The sequence below is a fragment of the Balaenoptera borealis genome (assembly GCF_965194805.1).
Source record: "Balaenoptera borealis genome assembly, chromosome: 5".
Classification (NCBI taxonomy): Eukaryota; Metazoa; Chordata; class Mammalia; order Artiodactyla; family Balaenopteridae; genus Balaenoptera; species Balaenoptera borealis.
Window position 1 is genome coordinate 6,491,011 of NC_138862.1, and position 19,930 is coordinate 6,510,940.

At 36.2% G+C, this 19,930-nt stretch overlaps 1 protein-coding gene and 1 long non-coding RNA gene across 5 annotated transcripts in view; one reads left to right on the forward strand and one right to left on the reverse strand.

Moving 5' to 3' along the window:
* The window catches only part of LOC309629643, a 545,666-nt gene that overhangs the window by 285,523 nt on the left and 240,213 nt on the right, over positions 1 to 19,930 (reverse strand). The gene's annotated exons all lie outside the window — the stretch shown is intronic.
* BRWD1 (bromodomain and WD repeat domain containing 1) overlaps positions 1 to 19,930 on the forward strand; it is a 127,554-nt gene that overhangs the window by 50,072 nt on the left and 57,552 nt on the right. For 3 of the 4 annotated variants that reach the window (XM_082393799.1, XM_082393797.1, XM_082393796.1), the window contains 6 exons: positions 2,885 to 3,013; positions 3,191 to 3,416; positions 8,530 to 8,715; positions 12,920 to 13,103; positions 15,561 to 15,654; positions 19,793 to 19,924. In XM_082393799.1, the coding sequence (XP_082249925.1) occupies positions 2,885 to 3,013; positions 3,191 to 3,416; positions 8,530 to 8,715; positions 12,920 to 13,103; positions 15,561 to 15,654; positions 19,793 to 19,924 (951 nt within the window). The remainder of the gene's footprint in view (positions 1 to 2,884; positions 3,014 to 3,190; positions 3,417 to 8,529; positions 8,716 to 12,919; positions 13,104 to 15,560; positions 15,655 to 19,792; positions 19,925 to 19,930) is intronic. The other variant, XM_082393798.1, reaches the window with a different exon arrangement.

The following is a 19,930-nucleotide window of genomic DNA, read 5'->3' on the forward strand; positions in this document are numbered from 1 at the left end:
TCATCGCGGTGCGCGGGCCTCTCACTGTCGTGGCCTCTCTTGTTGCGGAGCACAGGCTCCAGACGTGCAGGCTCAGTAGTTGTGGCTCACGGGCCCAGTTGCTCCGCGGCATATGGGATCCTCCCAAACCAGGGCGCGAATCTGCGTCCCCTGCATTGGCAGGCAGACTCTCAACCACTGTGCCACCAGGGAAGCCCCACATTTTTTTGATGTAATAAAACATAAATGATAGTGTGCCCTCCATTATATTAGAAGGCACATGATATTTATATGTTCCACTGTTATATGGTGATAATTATTAATATTTGGTTAAGGTGGCATCTGCCAAGTTTCTCCACTGATTTTTAAAATAGTTGTTTTTTTCTTTGTAAATCTTAAACTAATTTTTTCAGAGACTATGTAAATGTCTGGTTCCTCATTAAACTGTCACAAATATCAGTATCCATCGAAGGCTTTCTAATGGCATCGGTTCTTTACATGTTTATTAGTTGACATTCTTGCACATAGTTTTGTAATCCTTTCTCATTTTATATAAAGAATGTTTTTCAAACCCTCAAAGATTTTTTAAGAATTTGCAAATATATTTTTGACGGTAAATTCAGCCTATCTTAGAAGTATGTTACCTACATAGTTAATTTACTGTTGTTGAGTATTTAAGTGGTTTCTAAAATATGCACAGCAACAATACTTTGAATGTTTTTAATACATGGCTGTTTAGGTAGATCCCTGATTATTTCCTTGGGATAAATTCTGAGGGAAATGTGTAAAAGGGCTTGTACATTGTTAAGACTTTTGATTTTTATATATATATATATCTCATATATATATGATAGGTTTTATACAATTACTCTTCAGTTTATATTGAGATCCAATGCAAACTATAATTAATTTTTGAGGCAGTATGGTAGCATCCTATAGGTGAATGATTCTTAGATATTTGATTGAAGACCATCTTAGTTCATGTGTTCCATGTTTTTGTTGGTTTTTTTTTGACCTTAAAATTTTAATTTCAATGTGCTTACACTGGACAGTTTCTTCAACAAACAGTTTAAAATACAGTTTTTTATTTATTAACATTAAGTGCACTAAAACAACTCAAATAGCATGACCCAAGTACATCATTAGGCATCTCTGAAACTTGCATCTCTGTTCAAATTACTGGAAAAAGAACTAAGCCTTCTTCAATTTTTCTATGGCCTTAAAATTCATAGGTACATCCATTGTTTAATTAGCCTTTAAAACTCAATAGGAACATTACATACTAAATTTAATCTGTTAAAACAGAAAACTACATTAATTCAGACTTTAAACAGAATATAAGCTAAAATAACCTCTAAGCCAAAGAGTAATCTGAAAAAAGTCTCAAATGGGCAACGATGATCTTATTTCCAGTCAGACACCAAAAATTGGCCTTGTATACTGAATTCTTCTTACCTTTACTGCTCATCTGAGAGTCTCCTAATTCTTTAATGCTAGACAAATTGCTTAGGGTTGTAAACTACTAACAAAAACAGTATTTCATTAAGTAAATAGTTAACATAATGTGACACTGAAGTGTTCTCCAGGCACAGTTGCAGGTCGTATTTTGTCAGGAATCATTGTGTAGGACTCTTCAGACTGCAGGTAAAAACTGGAGTCTCTCTTGCTCTGCCTAGGAAGGTTTGCCCACTTGGGAAAACTTCCTTCTCAGCAGGTACCCTTAGCAAAGCTTTTGGTGCAGTAAGTTCCATGTGTATGATAGGAGAGTAGCTGCCACCATCTTTGCTTTACCAGCCAAGGGCTCTCCCCTCCCCACCCTCCTCTGCTTTACTTGGACTGAAGGTCTCAGGCCAGAGGTGTGAAGTGGTGCCAGGGTGCAGGTTGGGCTGTGGTGGAGGTGTCTCTTCAAAGGACCCTGGGGGTGAATCTGTGTAATCGGAGGGAAAATATTTACACATTTTTTTCCTTTTTATGTTATGAGAGAATGCAAATTTGTATACATGGATCATCTTATTCAGCAAGTCCCTAAATATCCCAATACCTTAATTTTCCCCCCCATTTTGTTAATTGGCACTCATTCATGTGTGGTATAGCAGTAGTGAATTGTTGCTTTTCGAGCGGGTATTTAGGTATGTATGTGAGTTTGTTTTGGCAGTTAGTTGGGTGGATGAATCCTTTTTCCAATGCTGATTTAACTTGTCCTAAAGTTTAATTATTGGAAAGTTATAGGCTGAGACAACAAATAAGCATATCTCTACACTATTGAGTTAATGAAACAACTCATTTAACTATAAATTGATAATACTAAACTACTATGATTTACAGTTAAAAAAAACAAGAATAAAACAGTTTAAAAGTTATCTATTTAAGGCAACATTCATGATGCACTTAGAGTATCCTTCCTGAAATTTGTGGCAGTTTGAAATAAGGTAGTTGCAGGTGCAGGCATTTACATATGCACCCTTGAGACTTTGCAGCATTACAAATTTGCATTTCCACTTAGTCATCTAAGTGGAAAGCTTAAACTCCATAAAAGTATTGATTTTAGTTCATGAATTCCAAACTTCATTAATCTTTAATCATTTCCTTTGTAGGTTATTAATCAAAAGATTTTTGTTACATATTGAAAGAAAAGTTTGTGAAATTGTCACTCATGTGTAAGAAGTAAAGAAAGCCTTCATTTTGGATTGGTTTATGATCCTTCATTTGATCAATTTGAAAACTAATTCTTAGATCTTTCGAGATTTTTTTCTAGGCTAGTGGTATCTAAAATGAATTTTATTTTCTGAAAATATTAACATGTGCTTAACGAAAAATTTGTTTAAAAAATTTTTTTTTCAGAAGTTGATATAGCAGAAGCTCTTACATAGAAATGGTCATACATTTTTCCCTCCGTGTTTCCTAGATTGAAGGACAAGGACATGGAGCTGTATTTGACTGTAAGTTTTCACAGGATGGACAGCATTTTGCCTGTACAGATTCTCACGGTCACCTTCTGATATTTGGTTTTGGATGCAGCAAGCCATATGAACAGGTCATTTCATATACTTTCTTATAGCATGTAAAATAGTTATAAAAGATGTTTTGAAAATAGGTTAGATGTATTGATTTGATTTTTTTGTCTTTTCAAATAAAGTTAACTGGTTAATAATTTATTTTCTTTAACATGTATAAACCTCAAAATATCAATTTGTAAACTTCCCTTTTCTAGATTCCCGATCAGATGTTCTTCCATACTGACTATCGGCCACTGATTAGGGATTCTAATAATTATGTCTTAGATGAGCAAACTCAGCAGGCTCCTCATCTTATGCCTCCACCATTCTTGGTAGATGTAGATGGAAATCCTCATCCAACTAAGTATCAGAGATTAGTACCAGGCCGAGAAAATTCTGCAGATGAACATTTGGTTCCACAGCTAGGTTATGTGGCAACAAGTAAGTTCTAAGTCTTTTTTTTTGTTTTGTTTAATTTTTAATCTGAAAAATGTAAGTAATAATACAAAGAACTCCTGTACTTTCAGATTCACCAGTCCTTAATATTTTGTTTTATTATTCTATCTCTAGATACATATTATTGTTTTGAACCATTTGACACTTAAGTTCTGGCCCTCATGTCCATTTACCCCTAAATACTTCAGTATGTATTTTCTAAGAACAAAGATATTTTCTTATGTAATCATAAACAGTTATCAAAATTAGGACATTTAACAATTATATAATACTGTTATCAAATCTATAGTCTGTAATCAAATATTATTGTTCTAATAATGCCTGTTATAGCTTTTTTTCTCCCTTGATGTAGATTTTAATTTGGGACTGCACATTAAATTCAGTTGTCATTGATTAGGTTCAGGTTATGCATTTTGGAAAGAAGACAACATAAATGGTGTTGTAGCCTTCCTGGAGTACCATGTCAGGATGCTTATGATTGTGTTTTGTGCACTTATTGGTGATGCTGACTTTGAACACTTGGTATTCGCCAAGGTTTTCCACTATGAATTTTTTTTTTTCTCTTTGTAATTAGTAAGTAGCTTGTGGTTTAAATAACCTGTTCTATTTCAGACTTTTAGGATCCATTGATAATTTTTGCCTGAATCAGTTGTTACTCTGAAGGTTGCAAAACGGTTTTCTAACTCTATTATCATTGCACCTGCATTTTATCATTAGCTGGCCATCTACTACTCTCCCATTTATTTATTTATTTCGTTTATTAAGTTTTAGTATGGACTTCCGGATTGTTATATAGTGGGTTACAATCCAGTACTATCATTGTTTAGTTGCTCATATTATCCTTGGATTTGGCTGGAAGAGCCCATTCAAGCTGAGTTTTGTGTATTTTCCCAAGTCCCCATCATTCCTTGAGCACTTCCTTACTTTCTGGCAAAAGATGTTCCAGTCCTGTCTTGTACTTTGCCTGTCCTAGCCAAGTACAGAGTTTTTTGTTTTGTCTGTTTCTGTATTTGTTCATGGCAGTGTAGTGTTTTTCCCTAATATTATTAAATGAAGAAAAAAGATGCTTCTATTTAGTTCGGATGAGAATTAATTTACTGAAACTAAATCACCTTAAAGTTAAAGATTAATGTAAATCACTATATGTTTACTCTTTGAAATTTTTTTTATTAGTTCGATTGAAGTGTACTTTGTATACAACAAAATTCACCACTTTTAAGTGTACAATTCAAATGAGTTGAGAAATGTTAAACAGTCATGTAAACCACCACCACAATCAAGATACAGAATATTTCCAGTGCCCCCAAAAGTTCTCTTGGGCCTGTTTGGAATTAGTCCTCTCCCTTCTCCTGACCCCTTGTAATGACTGTTTTATTTTGTCACTTTGAGTTTTCCTTTTTAAGGAATTTTGTATAAATGAAATCATACAATATGTAGTCTTTTGTGTCTGGCTTCTTTAACTTAACATGGTGCTTTTGAGATTCATTCCTGTTGCAGGTATCAGTCTTTTTTTCATGTTTATTGATAGTGCACCATTGTACAGATATATCATCATTTATCTATTCACTAGTAGCTGAAAAACATTTGTCTTTTTTCCATTTTGTGGCTGTTTTAAGGAGTGCTGAAATATCCAACTATCCTGTGGATTTGTCTTATTTTTTCCTTCAGTTCTCTCAATTTTTGCTTTATGTATTTTAAAATTCTGTTATTATGTACATACACGTTTCAGATTGTGCTCTTGGTGAATTAATTCTTTTTTTTACAATTTTATTTATTTTTGGCTGCGTTGGGTCCTCGTTGCTATGCGCGGGCTTCCTCTAGTTGTGGCAAGCGGGGGCTACTCTTCCTTGTGGTGTGCGGGCTTCTCATCACGGTGGCTTCTCTTGTTGCGGAGCACAGGCTCTAGGTGCGCGGGCTTCAGTAGTTGTGGCACGTGGGCTTCAGTAGTTGTGGCTCCTGGGCTCTAGAGCGCAGGCTCAGTAGTTGTGGCTCACGGGCTTAGCTGCTCTGCGGTATGTGGGATCTTCGTGGACCAGGGCTCGAACCCGTGTCCCCTGCATTGGCAGGCGGATTCCCAACCACTGTGCCCCCAGGGAAGCCCTGAATTAATTCTTTCATCATTATGAAATGTTCCTTTTTATCCTCAGGAGTATTTCTTGTTTTGAAGACCATTAACTTTGTTTCATATTAAAGTAAATAACCCAACTTTTTAAAATTAGTGTTATCATGGTGTGTCTTTTCAATTCTTCTAACCAATATGTCTTTATATTAAAACAGATTTCTTGCAGGCAGCAATCCAATCTGACAACCTATCTTTTAATTGGACTATGTAGACCATTTACATTTAATATAATTATTAGTATAGTTAGGCTTAAAGCTCTACATAATGCTACTTGTTTTGTCTTTATCCTTTCTGTTCTTTGTGCCTTTTCTCCTTTTTTTCCAAACTTTTTTGAAGTTCCTTATTTTTTAGTGTTTTATCATTATTGCCACTAATGTTTTATTAGCAATACCTGTTAGTCTTACTTATTTTTAATGGTTGTTCTAGGGCCTAAATTGTCAGTGTGTAGTTTGCAGACCCATGGTTTTTTCCATGACCTTTTATGGGGTCTTCGAGGTTATGACTATCTTCATAATAATATGGAACTATTATTTACCTTTGACATTTGCACTGATGAAACAGAAGCAGTGGTGGGTGAAACATTTGGTACCTTAGCACAAATCAAGGCCGTGGCACCAAACTACTAGCGGTCATTGTATTCTCCACTGCTTTGAACACACATTTTTAAATATTCTGAGTGTTAAAATTGGAAATATGCTTAAAACAGCTCTTGTTTGTGTCTGAAGTCTCTATTCTGGCTAGTGGGAACATGTACTATTGCCAGCCCTGTGAGAGTTCTGGCAATTTTTTGGCATTAAAAAATGGCTTGGCTTTTTCATGTTTTATTCCCCAGCATGGTGGAGTTTTAACCAATGTGTGCACATATTATTTAGCCAAAGAATCGATTCCTCATTGCGTACCTCTGAGCTATCTGTGCAATCCAGTCCTCTCTGATATTCAGCCCTGCATATTTTAGTCTTTCCGCTGCTCTCAAACTCTGACCTCTGTCCCTCAACTCATTGTGACCTCTGGGTGGTACTTGGGTTCCCTCTCCTTGTTCTGTAGTCTGGAAATTGCTTCCAGGCTGTTACCTGGAGCAATCAAAAGACTGGGCTCCATTGTCTTCTCTCAGGGATCACAGTCCTGTGCTGTTATCCAACATCTGAAAGCCCTTCTTTCATATATATTTTTTCCAGTGTTGTAGTAGTTTATAGTGGAAGGGCACTGTAGTACTTAAGCCTTTATGTGTAGAACCCTTCTTTAGTATTTGAATGGTGACTGCATTATGCCAAGTAGAAACAAGTATCATTCTTGATATTTCCCAAGTTACATTTAAATTCAGTGCTGTGAAAGAAAAGTTACATAGGGTTTTTTGGGGAGGGGAGAGGATTAGAAGTCTCCTTTTCTGCTGTTTTCCCTTTGGTTCCATGTTGTGATCTTAGGGATGTTATGTTATTCCTAGTTCTAATTAAAGTCTTTTTATCCTTTTACGGAATTTTTTTAATATAAATTTATTTATTTATTTATGTTTGGCTGTGTTGGGTCTTCGCTGCTGCATGCAGGCTTTCTCTAGTTGTGGCAAGCGGGGGCTACTCTTTGTTGTGGTGTGAGGGCTTCTCATTGCGATGGCTTCTCTTCTTGCAGAGCACGGGCTCTAGGCGCACGGGCTTCAGTAGTTGTGGCACGTGGGCTCAGGAGTTGTGGCTCGTGGGCTCTAGAGTGCAGGCTCAGTAGTTGTGGTGCACGGGCTTAGTTGCTCCACGGCATGTGGGATCTTCCTGGACCAGGGCTCGACCCCATGTCCCCTGCATTGGCAGGCGGATTCTAAACCACTGTGCCACCAGGGAAGTCCCTTGTTATCCTTTTAGATTAGGGCTCCACTTCTTGCTGTCTTAGGTCATTTTTTGACAGTGATCAAAACATTTCCGTGGTTTTTGTTTAGCTCTTCTAAATTCTTCATTGATTTCCACAGTAAAATGGAGATGTTATCAATAAGATTTAAGGGATCTAAAAGTAGATTAGTAGAATAGAAGGATAGAAGTATTTTCCCCCCGGAATAGTTTATGACATTTTTCAGTTTTTGACATGTTACTATGGATGCAAGTATATCTTTGCATTCTTTTTGCCTAATACCCTATTAATTGCGATTTGTTAAGGTTCTGCTTATAAGCTGGTGGTGGGGGGTGGTCCATGTTATATATTATGTTCAAAGAAGATGCGTTTTATGGTGGGAGGATATGTAATGAGTTGTTTGCATGAAAATGTCAATGTTTAGGTAAATTTCAAGACCCCACAACCATCTAACACTTTTTATCCATTAACACTAACTGAACCTATTAAATATCTCTGAAAATGTATTATTTGAAAAATAAAGAAGCAAAGACATCTAAAAATATCTGATTTTGTACGTGAAGGATTATGGCTATATGCTTAAAGCCTATTTGAAAGAGTGACTTAAGCTTGGTGGGAGAGGCATGTGGAAGCTGCCTCCCTCAACTGTACGTGCTTGGGGTGGGAGAGAGCTGGGGTTGGGAGTGGTCATTTGTTGAAGGCCTAAAAGGTGTTACTTACTCTTATTTATTTCTTAAGACAAAGAAATGCCACTGCTTTTCTCTACATCAGAAATCACACATTGTTGGTTGCTATAGTCAGAGAGACCTTGGGAAATAAGATTTTAATGAAATACTTGTATAAATGAGGGACGTTAATGTGAAACAGAAAAACAAGACTTTCACTTTCACTCAAGTGTGTTTCCAGGTGCTCACTTCTAGGGATTTCAGAACCTCTGTTGAGGTTTTTGTGGTATTAGTACCCTAAAGTTTGTTCTGAATTTTTTCTATGACTTAATTAGTTATGAATATAAAGGGTATCTTTAATTAATTATGTTTGAAAAGCAAGAATTCTGACAATTGCTAATGTAATTTTAATTGTAGCCTATTGAAAGTTTTTTCCTATTCATATGTATTATGATTTCATATTCATTCATTGAATTTGCAGGTGATGGAGAGGTAATTGAACAAATTATAAGCCTACAAACCAATGACAATGGTGAACAAAGCCCAGAGTCCAGTGTTCTTGATGGAATGATAAGACAATTGCAGCAGCAGCAAGATCAGAGAATGGGAGCAGGTCAGGATGCTGCTCCAAGTGGACTTTCAAATGGGGAAGAAACGCCCCGAAGAGGTAATAAATATATGAGAGATATTTTACCTTAATATGGCTGGATTGAAATTGAAGAATAAATGAAGTCATTGTCCCCTACATGCAGTGTAAAAAACCTTAAGCAATGTACGCTTACAACTTGAGTAGTAGTCTGGAGGTAGCTTTATTAGGTGTAAGGTTGATGGACTAACAAATGGACATTTGAATTTCAAGTACTATGAAAGGCTCTTGAAATCTTTTTGCTCTAAAATAAGAGTATTTACAAAATTACATTAAAGAACAAAGTGTTTTCTAAAGGAAACACTAGGTTTCCTTTCCTTTATAATCCTTAAAAAACTGAATTGAGTAGAGCCCTGTTTCTTCCTGAATCAGGAAGCTTGAAGTGAGTTTTCAGGGCAAAGTACTTGATATTGCAATGTAGTAATAATTATATTAGTGGAAATAATCTAGAAGAGATGGGTGATTGTTATGCAACTGAAAACTCACTCTGGAAAAGCTAAAACCTTGTGGAAGATAAGAGAAGATTTGAGAGGCTGTAAAATGCTATAAAATTTCCTGTCTCTTTATCGCTCAGTGCTGTGTTCTGAACAGTTTCTTCAGTTCTTTCTGCCCTTTCACTCTTGATCTTCCTTTCATCTAATCTGCCTCGTAACTAGGCTTTAGATTTTTTTTATTATTATTTGTTTTTTATTTTGGCTGCATGGCTTGTGGGATCTTTTTTGTTTGTTTTTAATTTCTTTTTGGCTGCGTTGGGTCTTCATTGCTATGCACAGGCTTTCTCTAGTTGCGGTGAGTGGGGGCTACTCTTCGTTGTGGTGCGCGGGCTTCTCATTGTGGTGACTTCTCTTGTGGAGCACGGGCTCTAGGCACGTGGGCTTCAGTAGTTGCGGCATGGAGGCTCAGTAGTTGCGGCTCATGGGCTCGAGAGCGCAGGCTCAGTAGTAGGCGCACGGGCTTAGTTGCTCTGTGGCATGTGGGATCTTCCCGGACCAGGGATCGAACCCATGTCCCCTGCATTAGCAGGTGGATTCTTAACCACTGTGCCACCAGGAAATCCCGGCTTGTGTAGTTCCCCAACCGGGGATCGAACCCAGGCCCTCGGCAATGAAAGTAGGGAGTCGTAATCACTGGACCGCCAGGGAACTCGCAGTGCTTTAGATTTTTATTTGCAGCGACTGTTAGGTCTACAAGTTTTATTTTTTTCTCTTTAAAATATGACTTTAAAATTAGTGCCTTATACTTTAAGTTTTACTTCTTTTATATATTTAACTGTTTTGGATTCTAGCAGCACAGAATTGGGTCTATCAAAACTTTGTTCTTGACATACTCTTATTGTTCGTTTACACATGCTCCTCTTTGGTTTGTTTTAAATCATGATAATAATCTACATCTTTTTATGTGGTCCTGTCCTGTTTCCCTATCCCAAGATAACAACTATTCTGAATCTCATGTTGATTATTCGCCTTTTAAAAAATAGATTTGACACTCTTAAATGTATGAATAAAAAGCATTTGTTTTTAAACTTTATCCAAAGGTTTGTAAAGGTTAACTTTATCAAAAGGTTTATAAAGGTTTATAAAAGGTTTATAAAGGGACTTAATTTTTTTCACATAGTGCTGTATATTTAAGATTGCTCAGTTGTCGCATTGGATTAATTTTGACTATTGTGTACTCTGTTGTATATCTGATTTTATTAATTCATTCTCTTGATGGGCTTTTGGGTAGTTTTGAGATTTTGCTAATCTCAAACAGAAATGCTGTTAACAGTCTTGTATGGGTCTCGTATACACTTGAAAGAATTTCTTTCTCTCTGTTATGTTTTTTTTCTAAATTTTAGAGTAAGATGTGAACTTTATCCCTTAGGCTTCTTTCTGTATCTTCCAAGAACAGGAACATTCTTTTATATGATCATAATACAATGATCACAGTCAACAGACTTTACCATACTACACAATGTACAGAGTCTACAGTACTGCTCTCTGATGTACAATCTTCACATTTCCCCACTTGTCCCAAAATTGTCCTTCATGGCTTTTTAAAATTTTAGGGTTTAATCAAGCCTTGGTCCATGTGCTTAATTATTGCGTCTCTTTTAATTTAGAACAGTTCCCTCATGGCACTGGTACTTTTGAAGAGTTCAGGCCTGTTGTTTCACAGAATTTCCCTCAATTTGAATTTGTCTGATTATCTCATAATTGGATTCAGGTTAAACATTTTAGGTAAGAATACTGCATAGTTGCTGTGTTCTTCTCAGTGCATCAGAGCAAGAGGCACAAGATATGTATGCATTTTTCTGCACCTTGCTTTTTTCCCTTAAGAGCATATTCTAGAAATCACTCTCTTTCCATTCACAGAGCTTGTCTTCATTCCTTTTTATAGCCTCATAGTACTCCACTGTGTGGAATAACCAGTCTTTGTAATTAATCTGTTTATGGCCACTTAAGTTATTTTTCATGCTTGCTATTACAAGTAATGTTGTGATACATAGCATATATTTTCTTCAAATTGTTGGAGAATAATACTATGACTTGGGCAGTCAAATTTAGAATTTAGGGCTTCCCTGGTGGCGCAGTGGTTAAGAATCTGCCTGCCAACGTAGGGGACATGGGTTCGAGCCCTGGTCCGGGAAGATCCCACATGCCACGGAGCAACTAAGCCTATGTGCCACAACTACTGAGCCTGTGCTCTATAGCCCATCAGTCACAACTACGGAGCCCACGTGCCACAACTACTGAAGCCCATGTGCCTAGAGCCCGAGCTCCGCAACAAGAGAAGCCACCGCAATGAGAAGTCTGCCCACCACAATGAAGAGTAGCCCCCACTTGCTGCAACTAGAGAAAGCCCGCGCACAGCAACGAACACCCAGCGCAACCAAAAAAAAAAAAAAATTTAGTATTTATTTTTAGTTCTCAATTCAAAAAGTGTTTCTTAAACATCAATATATTTTAATATAAATTTTGGATTAATAGCAGGGGCATTTAATGTCATTTTTAATAGATGGAGTATAATATGTTGTGTAGGGCAAATTGGTTCACATTTGATTGGTGAACAGAATGTTGTACATAGAAGAATGCAGAGGTTTGTTCACTCATATTTGAGTTTTACCCTAAGCAAGGAGAGCTGGCATATTTGGAGTAAAATTTAATAGCCTCCCATAGGAAAGGATATAGCCCCCAGTTTTTTTTGTTGCATTAGTAGCAGGATCCCCTTCACCCTGTGGTTCAAGAAAACAAGTACTTTGCCTGGGATTCCCTCCACATCCACCCAGGGTGGTCTCCATCCTTTGTGACTTACAGCTCTTGGGAGGTTGCCCTGCCTCCTGTGTCTACCTGATCAGCTCTGCATAGGCTCAGGGCTTGATGTGGTCTGCATTGCCCTGTTACCCACTCTCCTAGCTCCAATTCAGGTGCTGCCAGCATTTCCCCACTTGACATTTTTGTGAATTTTAATAATGGGCTCTGGCAGCTTGCCTGCTTGAGTGGCTTAGATTATCTCTTTCGGTCACAAATAATGTTTGTTGTTAGAGCTCTTATTATAAAGCCACCACAGTTTGAAGCATCTATTTGCAGTGCTAATTTTTCCAGAAAGATGTGTTTTTAGTTTGCAGTTTTGAGGAAGGCAAGGTTTTTAGGACTGCAAATATAACATTATTATAGAAAATGCGTGAACGTTAAATTTCAGAAAGTCTAATAAAAATGGAAATTGAGGTTAATAGTTATGTTAATGTTTGTTCTGCAGTCTAAATTTTTTTTAAAGAGATCTTTATTTATTTATTTATTTTGGCTGTGTTGGGTCTTTGTTGCTGTGTGCGGGCTTTCTCTAGTTGTGGCGAGCGGGAGCTACTCTTCATTGCGGTGCATGGGCCTCTCATTGTGATGGCTTCTCTTGTTGCAGAGCACGGGCTCTAGGTGCGCGGGCTTCAGTAGTTGTGGCGTGCGGGCTCAGTAGTTGTGGCTCGCGGGCTTAGTTGCTCCACAGCATGTGGGATCTTCCCGGACCAGGGCTTGAACCCGTGTCCCCTGCACTGGCAGGCGGATTCTTAACCACTGCGCCACCAGGGAAGTCCCCATGTAGCCTACATTTTGATCTCAGTCACATTAAGATTCTTCTTTCCAAAGTTTTTTCAGTAGATCTTTTTTTTTTGGTTTGTATGTTAGTAGGAGGAATGTATATGCATATTAGATTGAAGTTTGTTTTGTAATCATTCTTGACAATTCTTCCCTAGGTTTTAGAAGACTAAGCTTAGACATCCAGTCCCCTCCAAATATTGGTCTGCGTCGTAGTGGACAAGTGGAAGGTGTTCGTCAAATGCACCAGAATGCTCCACGTAGTCAGATGGCTACAGAGCGTGACCTGCAGGCTTGGAAGCGAAGAGTGGTTGTACCAGAGGTACCACTAGGCATATTTAGGTTTGTTTTAGGATATCTATTAATATTGTTTATATCTTTGAAAATATATCTATATGGTTATTTACACATATTTTAATCATTAGTGGTATAAATAATCATATACATATATTTTAGTAATGGGTTGGGATGTATTTTAATTGTGGTAGGAAAATGTCAAAATTGTTCTCTAACTCCATAACCAATCTTGTTTCATCTATACAAACACCCCCCTGTTCTCCCTTCAGTATTATTTTGGAAGATATTCCAGACATAATATCATTTTGTCTAAAAGTATGTCAGTATGTAATTTCTAAGGATAAGGAATTGTCTTAAAATATAACTATAATGCCATTGTCATATCTTAAAAAACAAACAATTCCTCAGTAGAACCAAATAGCCAGTGTTTAAATTTCCAGTTGTTCCAAATGTCATATTTTTAGTTTTTTGCAAGACTATTTCATAAGTGGTAAAATTCCATCAGAAGGCACATAATATCTTTTTCTTTATTTCTTTTCTTTTCTTTTTTTTTTTTTTTTTGTGATGCTAGCAGGAACTGATACTCACTGCCCAGGTTCATTAATTTATTAGGGATTATAAAATAGTGATGTTTCAGCTCTGAAGTCTTTATTAGCTTGGATACTTCCAAATAAAAATTTACCCACATCTACTATTTGATTATCCAGTAGTAAAGTTTGTATATAAAAAACAGGATAGCTGCCTGCTCATTTTGCTTTATTTACCTTCAAAATAAAGATTTATTTCTTTATATTCTCCTGCAGTGGCCAATTTGTGTGTTTGTGTTTTTCACTGTATTAATTACACTGCTGTGATTTAGCTTATTTCTAATGTCCTTATTAATGTTTAAATTTTTTTATCTCTGGCCAGGAGGAGCTTCTTCAGGTTGGCTCCTGAGTCCTTTTGAAATGATGTAGTAGCCTTGCGTAACATCTTTGCTGTCAGGCATGGCAGGGTGTTACAGGTTCTTCTTGTAAATTTCTTGACCTAGACTTAGGATTAGTCTTTTCTCTTAAGCGGCCCTATTTTCTTTTAGTGAGAAATGGTATTTCATAAGTATAGTGTGGATCGTAGGGTTTTCCTTGTACTGAATTGTAATGTACTGATTTTCAAGTTATCAAAATGGAGGCAGCAAATACTGTTTTTCATTGATATCTAAAATGTTTCAGTATTCTGTCATGTTTGTGTCTCATAATAACTAATACCTTGAAGATAATTTTGTAAAAGTTTTCATGTGTTTAGCTAGAAGAGTCAGTTGATTGGTGGAGTAATATTGGATAATACTTATATTTCATACAGTGAATTTAAGGATCTTTATAAGTATACGATAAACTAGTGAAAAGCAAAATCTGGAATTGGGATGAGAAATAACAGAAAATCACCGTCGTGTATGCAGCATGCTATAATTAAGCCTTAAAATTATGTCTGAGATGCATGGTCATCAGAACTGAAAGTGTCATTTTAGGATACTTTTTGTTGTCAAAATCAAGGGAAGCAAATAGGTATCGGGAGTGAAAGTCCTGAAGAATAGTTCCTTCAACGATCATTTATTTTCTTAACATAAAGGAAGACTGGAAGTAGTTTAAGGCTAGAATCATGGTTCCCCAGTTAATCAGGGACTCAGGCTCCTCTCTTTCTGATATCCATCTTAAGAGTGTGGCTTCCAGTCTTAAAGTCACCTCAAGGTCCAAGATAGCTGGACTTTATAATAGCTATCACATATTACATCTGTGATAGAGGTTGAGATTTAGGCCAGAAGAAGGAAGAGAAGGCAGAAGGCGGCAAAAAGGACATTTCTAGTTGAAGGAATTTCATTTAAGCAGACTTAATGGTCCCACATGACATGTCTCCTCATAACTCATTGACCAGAATGTCCTCATATGGCCATACTTAGCTACAGAGGAGGCAAGGTAATACAGTCTCTATTTAGAGCAGCAAAGAGCCTAGATGAAAATTGAGATTTTGCTTCTAAGGAAGAAAGAAGAATGGATTTTGTGAGTCAGCTAGCTGCTGCAGTATAATTTTCCCAAAGAAGAGCATAGCTCTTTCTAGAACTCTGTTCTAAAATACACTTGAGTTTTTATGAAGGAGATGCTGAGTGATACAGTAGAATCCTTTAGAGAATGGATTTGCAATCTTGGAAAATCATGGGTACATTTTGAGTAGCTAACACGAGAGATTCTGTTTGAGTTGGTCCTCATAGGACCAATCAAAATATAAATGAATGAATATTTCTGTGTTAAATATGAAAAATAGGACCTCCTAGCTGCCTCTGAGATTTTGGTTATATTAAATTTCTAGAAAAGTATAGTTTGCCTTAAGTTTTGTTATAACTTTAGGAATTTTCTGTATTAATTAAAAAAATACTTAAGTTATGATTCCCAGAATCGTAATGATTAGTTTTTTTCTCCTTATATCCTTTATTTATCAGCAACTAATATAACTGGGTACTTAAATTTGTAGGAAGTTAGAAGACTTCAGAATAGAGAAAGGTGAAGAAGAAAGAAATCTTTATGTAATTGGAAGAAAGAGGAAGACTCTCCATCTTTCACAAAAGGTAACCTAAATTCCATTTCCTTAGGAATAAACAAATTAGAAATTAAACTGAAATTTATAGTTTTCTTTTTGATCAGTGAGAATATTAGTAATATTAGTCTTCTGTTTGGGATTTAAAATAGTAGACATAAAGTTGTACAGGTGTTAGGAAAAGTGGCTTGAAACTTGCTGAAAGTAGCCTAATGCCTAACAGTGATGAAGGATTCTAGAAAATTATTGTTGGGATTTCCCTGGCGGTCCAGTGGTTAAGACCCTGAGCTCCCAATGCAGGGGGCACGGGTTTGATCCCTGGTCAGGGAACTAAGATCCCACATGCCTCACGGCACGGCCTAAAAAAAAAGTTATTGTCTAATAACCACTAGAACATTGCCAGCCCATCAAAAACATTTTGTATCCATTCCCAATCACTACTCTCTCCTTTCTCCTGCAGGTAACCAACTGTTTGACTTCTAAAGATGCTGGTTAGCTTTGTCTGTTTCTGATGTTTTCCAAATCATGCATTTATAAAAAAATCTTAGGTGTCACAATGGTTTGCAACAAAGCCCAACCCTACCTGAGAAAATCTTATTCCTTAGTGTTTAATTTCTTGACCATCATATGTGAAGCATTAACAAGTTAATGGAATTTACACAAAATGTATGCACGATCAGTGCTACAAAACTATGGTGAAAATGGTTGTGTTTGCAAGATATTCTCTCAGTTGATCATTCAGTTTTGTAGCCATGTTGTGAGAAATGGCCTGTGCATGCCTGTCTGCCACATTAACTGTCTTGATGCATGGTGTTTTTGTTTATGACTTGGGCTTTGAGAATTAAATAAAAATAGTTTCTATCTTATTATTTAATTTAAAAATAATTCAAATCTATTACGTCAAGTACTGAAAAGAAAAAAATGTTGACTATCTTCAGCTATAGTTAGGATATTTTCTCATGATAAAAAACCTTCAAAGTTAAATTTACTAAAATTTTTAAGAAATTAATTTTTTCATTTGTTTTATTTTTGCTGGAAAAGTTTTGGAAGATTTTTAAAAATTTGATTACTGTGCTGTTATGTATTCAGAAATTTCTAATTTGGATATGTAATTTGATAAATTACAATCTGTGTAATTAAATTACATCAAAAGTTATTCAAGAAAGTCATAAAGTTAAATGCAGAGAGCTTTAAAAATTTCAATTTAGCTTTTGTCTTAAAAATATTATCTATTTTAAACCCTGTATTGGATAAGAAGGCTAAGCCTTACACTTAATCTGTTTATGTACAAAGTACAGATATACTACATAAGTGTTTATGTACTGTATGTATGTCTGTGGTATTACAATTCGAGGGAGTAAATTAGGAGAAAGTCAAGTTTCCTGTAAGGTAGTGGTAATGTAAAAAAAAAGGATAAGAAACACTGATCTAAATGGAATCATATAGTATGTATATGTAATCTTTTGTATCTGGCTTGCATTTGCCCTTGTGAGATTTATCTTTGCTGTGAGTAGTTGAAGTTCATTTGTTTTCACTGTTGGATTATTCCCTTAATGAGAATGTTGCTGTTTAATCTATTCTTAAAGGACGTTTGGGTTGTTTTCATATTAGGAATATGAATTAGGAATAGTATGTTAGGAACAATATTGCTTTCAACATTTTGTACATATTTCTTGGTATCCGTCTGTGTATTTCTTTTGAGTATATGCACTGGAGTGAAATTATTGGAGCATAGAATATGTGTATATTCAACTTTAGTAGTTAATGCCACATGTGGTTTCAAAACGATTGCACTCTTGCTTATAGTGAGATAAGTATTAAAGTCTCACTATGTTTGTAGATTTCTTTGTTTCTACTTACTTTGCTTTGTGTGGTTTGAAGCTATGTTATTTGGTGTGTACAAATTTAGAATTTCCCTTTTTCCTACTGAATTGAACCTTTTACCGTTATGAACTTATCTCTAGTAATGCTTTATTCTTCAAATTCTTGTATATGAGTGTAGCTGTGCTACCTTTCTTTTGGCTAATGTTTGCATAGTACATGTTTTTATCCTTTACTTCCTGTCTTTCCCTTTTATTTTGTCTTTTTTTTTTTTTAATAAATTTATTTTTGGCTGCTTTGGTTCTTTGTTGCTGTGCGCTGCTTTCTCTAGTTGCAGCGAGCAGGGGCTACTCTTTGTTGCGGTGCGCAGGCTTCTCACTGCGGTGGCTTCTCTTGTTGCGGAGCACAGGCTCTAGGTGCGCAGGCTTCAGTAGTTGTGGCACACGGGCTCAGTAGTTGTGGCTCGCGGGCTCTAGAGTACAGGCTCAGTAGTTGTGGCGCACGGGCTTAGTTGCTCCGCGGCATGTGGGGTCTTCCCGGACCAGGGCTCGAAGCCGTGTCCCCTGCACTGGCAGGCGGATTCTTAACCACGGCGCCACCAGGGAAGCCCTATTTTCTGTCTTTTTTGTTTTTAGGCTGTTTCTTGCTGTTCTGAATTTTTTTATGACCGAATATATTCCATTTAGTTAGTTCTCTTCAGCTGTGTGTATCCTGCTAATAACCTTGTATTCTTAGTTTTAGTTATTGTATTTCTCTGTTCAGAATTTTCCAGAGTTTTCAGTTTTCTGCTGAAGTTCTCATTATTTTAATTCCTTGAAAATCAGCCCTGGTTATTTAAAAAACCCATTTCTGGTAATTTCATTATTTCAGTATCTTGTTTGCCTGTTAATCTGTTTGCATTCTGTGTTGATTTTTTTTCTCATTTTTTTACAATCACATTTTCTTTGTTGCGTGTGTTTTTGATTGAATGTTAAATGTTAGAGATGGTTTGAAGCCTATGATGACATTTCTTCTCCAGAGAAGGTTTTAATTTGCTTCTGGTAGGCTGCTAGGGCCACTCTCAAACCTGTATCACCTTTACCCAGACAAGGATGGGCTTTTAGTTCCTTGGGATTACTGTTTATCTGTAGTTTACCTATAGGTCTAGATTATAGCCCTATGGGCTAACAGCTGAAGCTTGAGGTGTTTGCCTGTACTTAGGAGACTCCGAGTTGTAATTTTTGTTAGCATGACTCAAGAGTTTAGTCTGTCAGTTTTTTGCTTACCTGCTAAACCTTTCAGCTTCCTCTTCCAGAGTGAAATTCTAGGGTTCTTTTTTATTGCTTGTATCCTTTTTTGTGTATTGGTCCTGTAAATCTTCATAGCCTTGTTAGGTATATAGGGCCCTCAAACCGTTTTTTTAAAAATATATATTTTGACAGATTTTCTTGTTCTTCTCAGTGGTAGTTTTGGTCCATCTGAATATACATATTATTAGTCATGAAATTCATTAATAGGAGTTTTTGCTTTAACAAAAAAAGTACTGACAAATTAAGGAAAAATGAGTTGTATTAAAATCAGCCAGGATATATTGTTCAGGATATGTTGAAATGATAAAACATCCCGATGATTATCAAACAGATGGCACTAACGTGAAAATTGATTTGTATATCAGTTCTGGGAATATGTACTTTCACTGAGTGATCTCGCATACGTGACTTTGGTGTTTGAGGAATAGCATGTGCCCTCCCCCCGCCCCCCCGCCCCACCGCCGTTTCAATCTAGCTATTTTATTTGGCTGATTTTAAAAGATTATTTAATTATTTTGTTTTAATTTTTAAAAAAGATACTTAAAAAATTCAAGCACAACTGAAAAGTACTGACAACAAATCATCCAAAAAGTTAAAACCTGGAAATAACTAGGATTGATATTTGAGGATCATTTCAGATATTTCTCTATACCTGTGTATTCACACAGTGATATATTCCTTAAGGTTGGTTACTGCATCATAATATATGAATATATATTTTCACTTCTAAGATATATATTTTAAAGTGATTTCTTTTTTGGATTATAGTTATTATTATCTAATTTATGGTAAGCCAATTAACTTATGGTTTAGTTTGGAAAATGATGATCTAATGTGCCTAAATTTAGCCATGTCTTCTAAATATCTTAAAAGTAACAAAAACCAATCTTGGTTAACAGTATGTGGCAAAAATACCCATTCAAGAATATTTTATTTTTTGAACTATTATTATTATTATTTTTGCCTTAAATCCTTTTGGGATTAGATAGAATGCGAAATACTTTATTGAAGATGGTACTTATTTAAGTGTTGATTTTCATCTGCATGTTTGTGTTTCAGTCTGATTCCGTGGCTTTGATGTCACAGTCTAGGCAGAGGACATGTAGGCGTAAATATCCAAATTATGGTAGAAGAAATCTTGGACGGCTTGAGTTGTCTTCTGGAAATGAATCTTCAAGCTCCGTAAGACATGTCAGT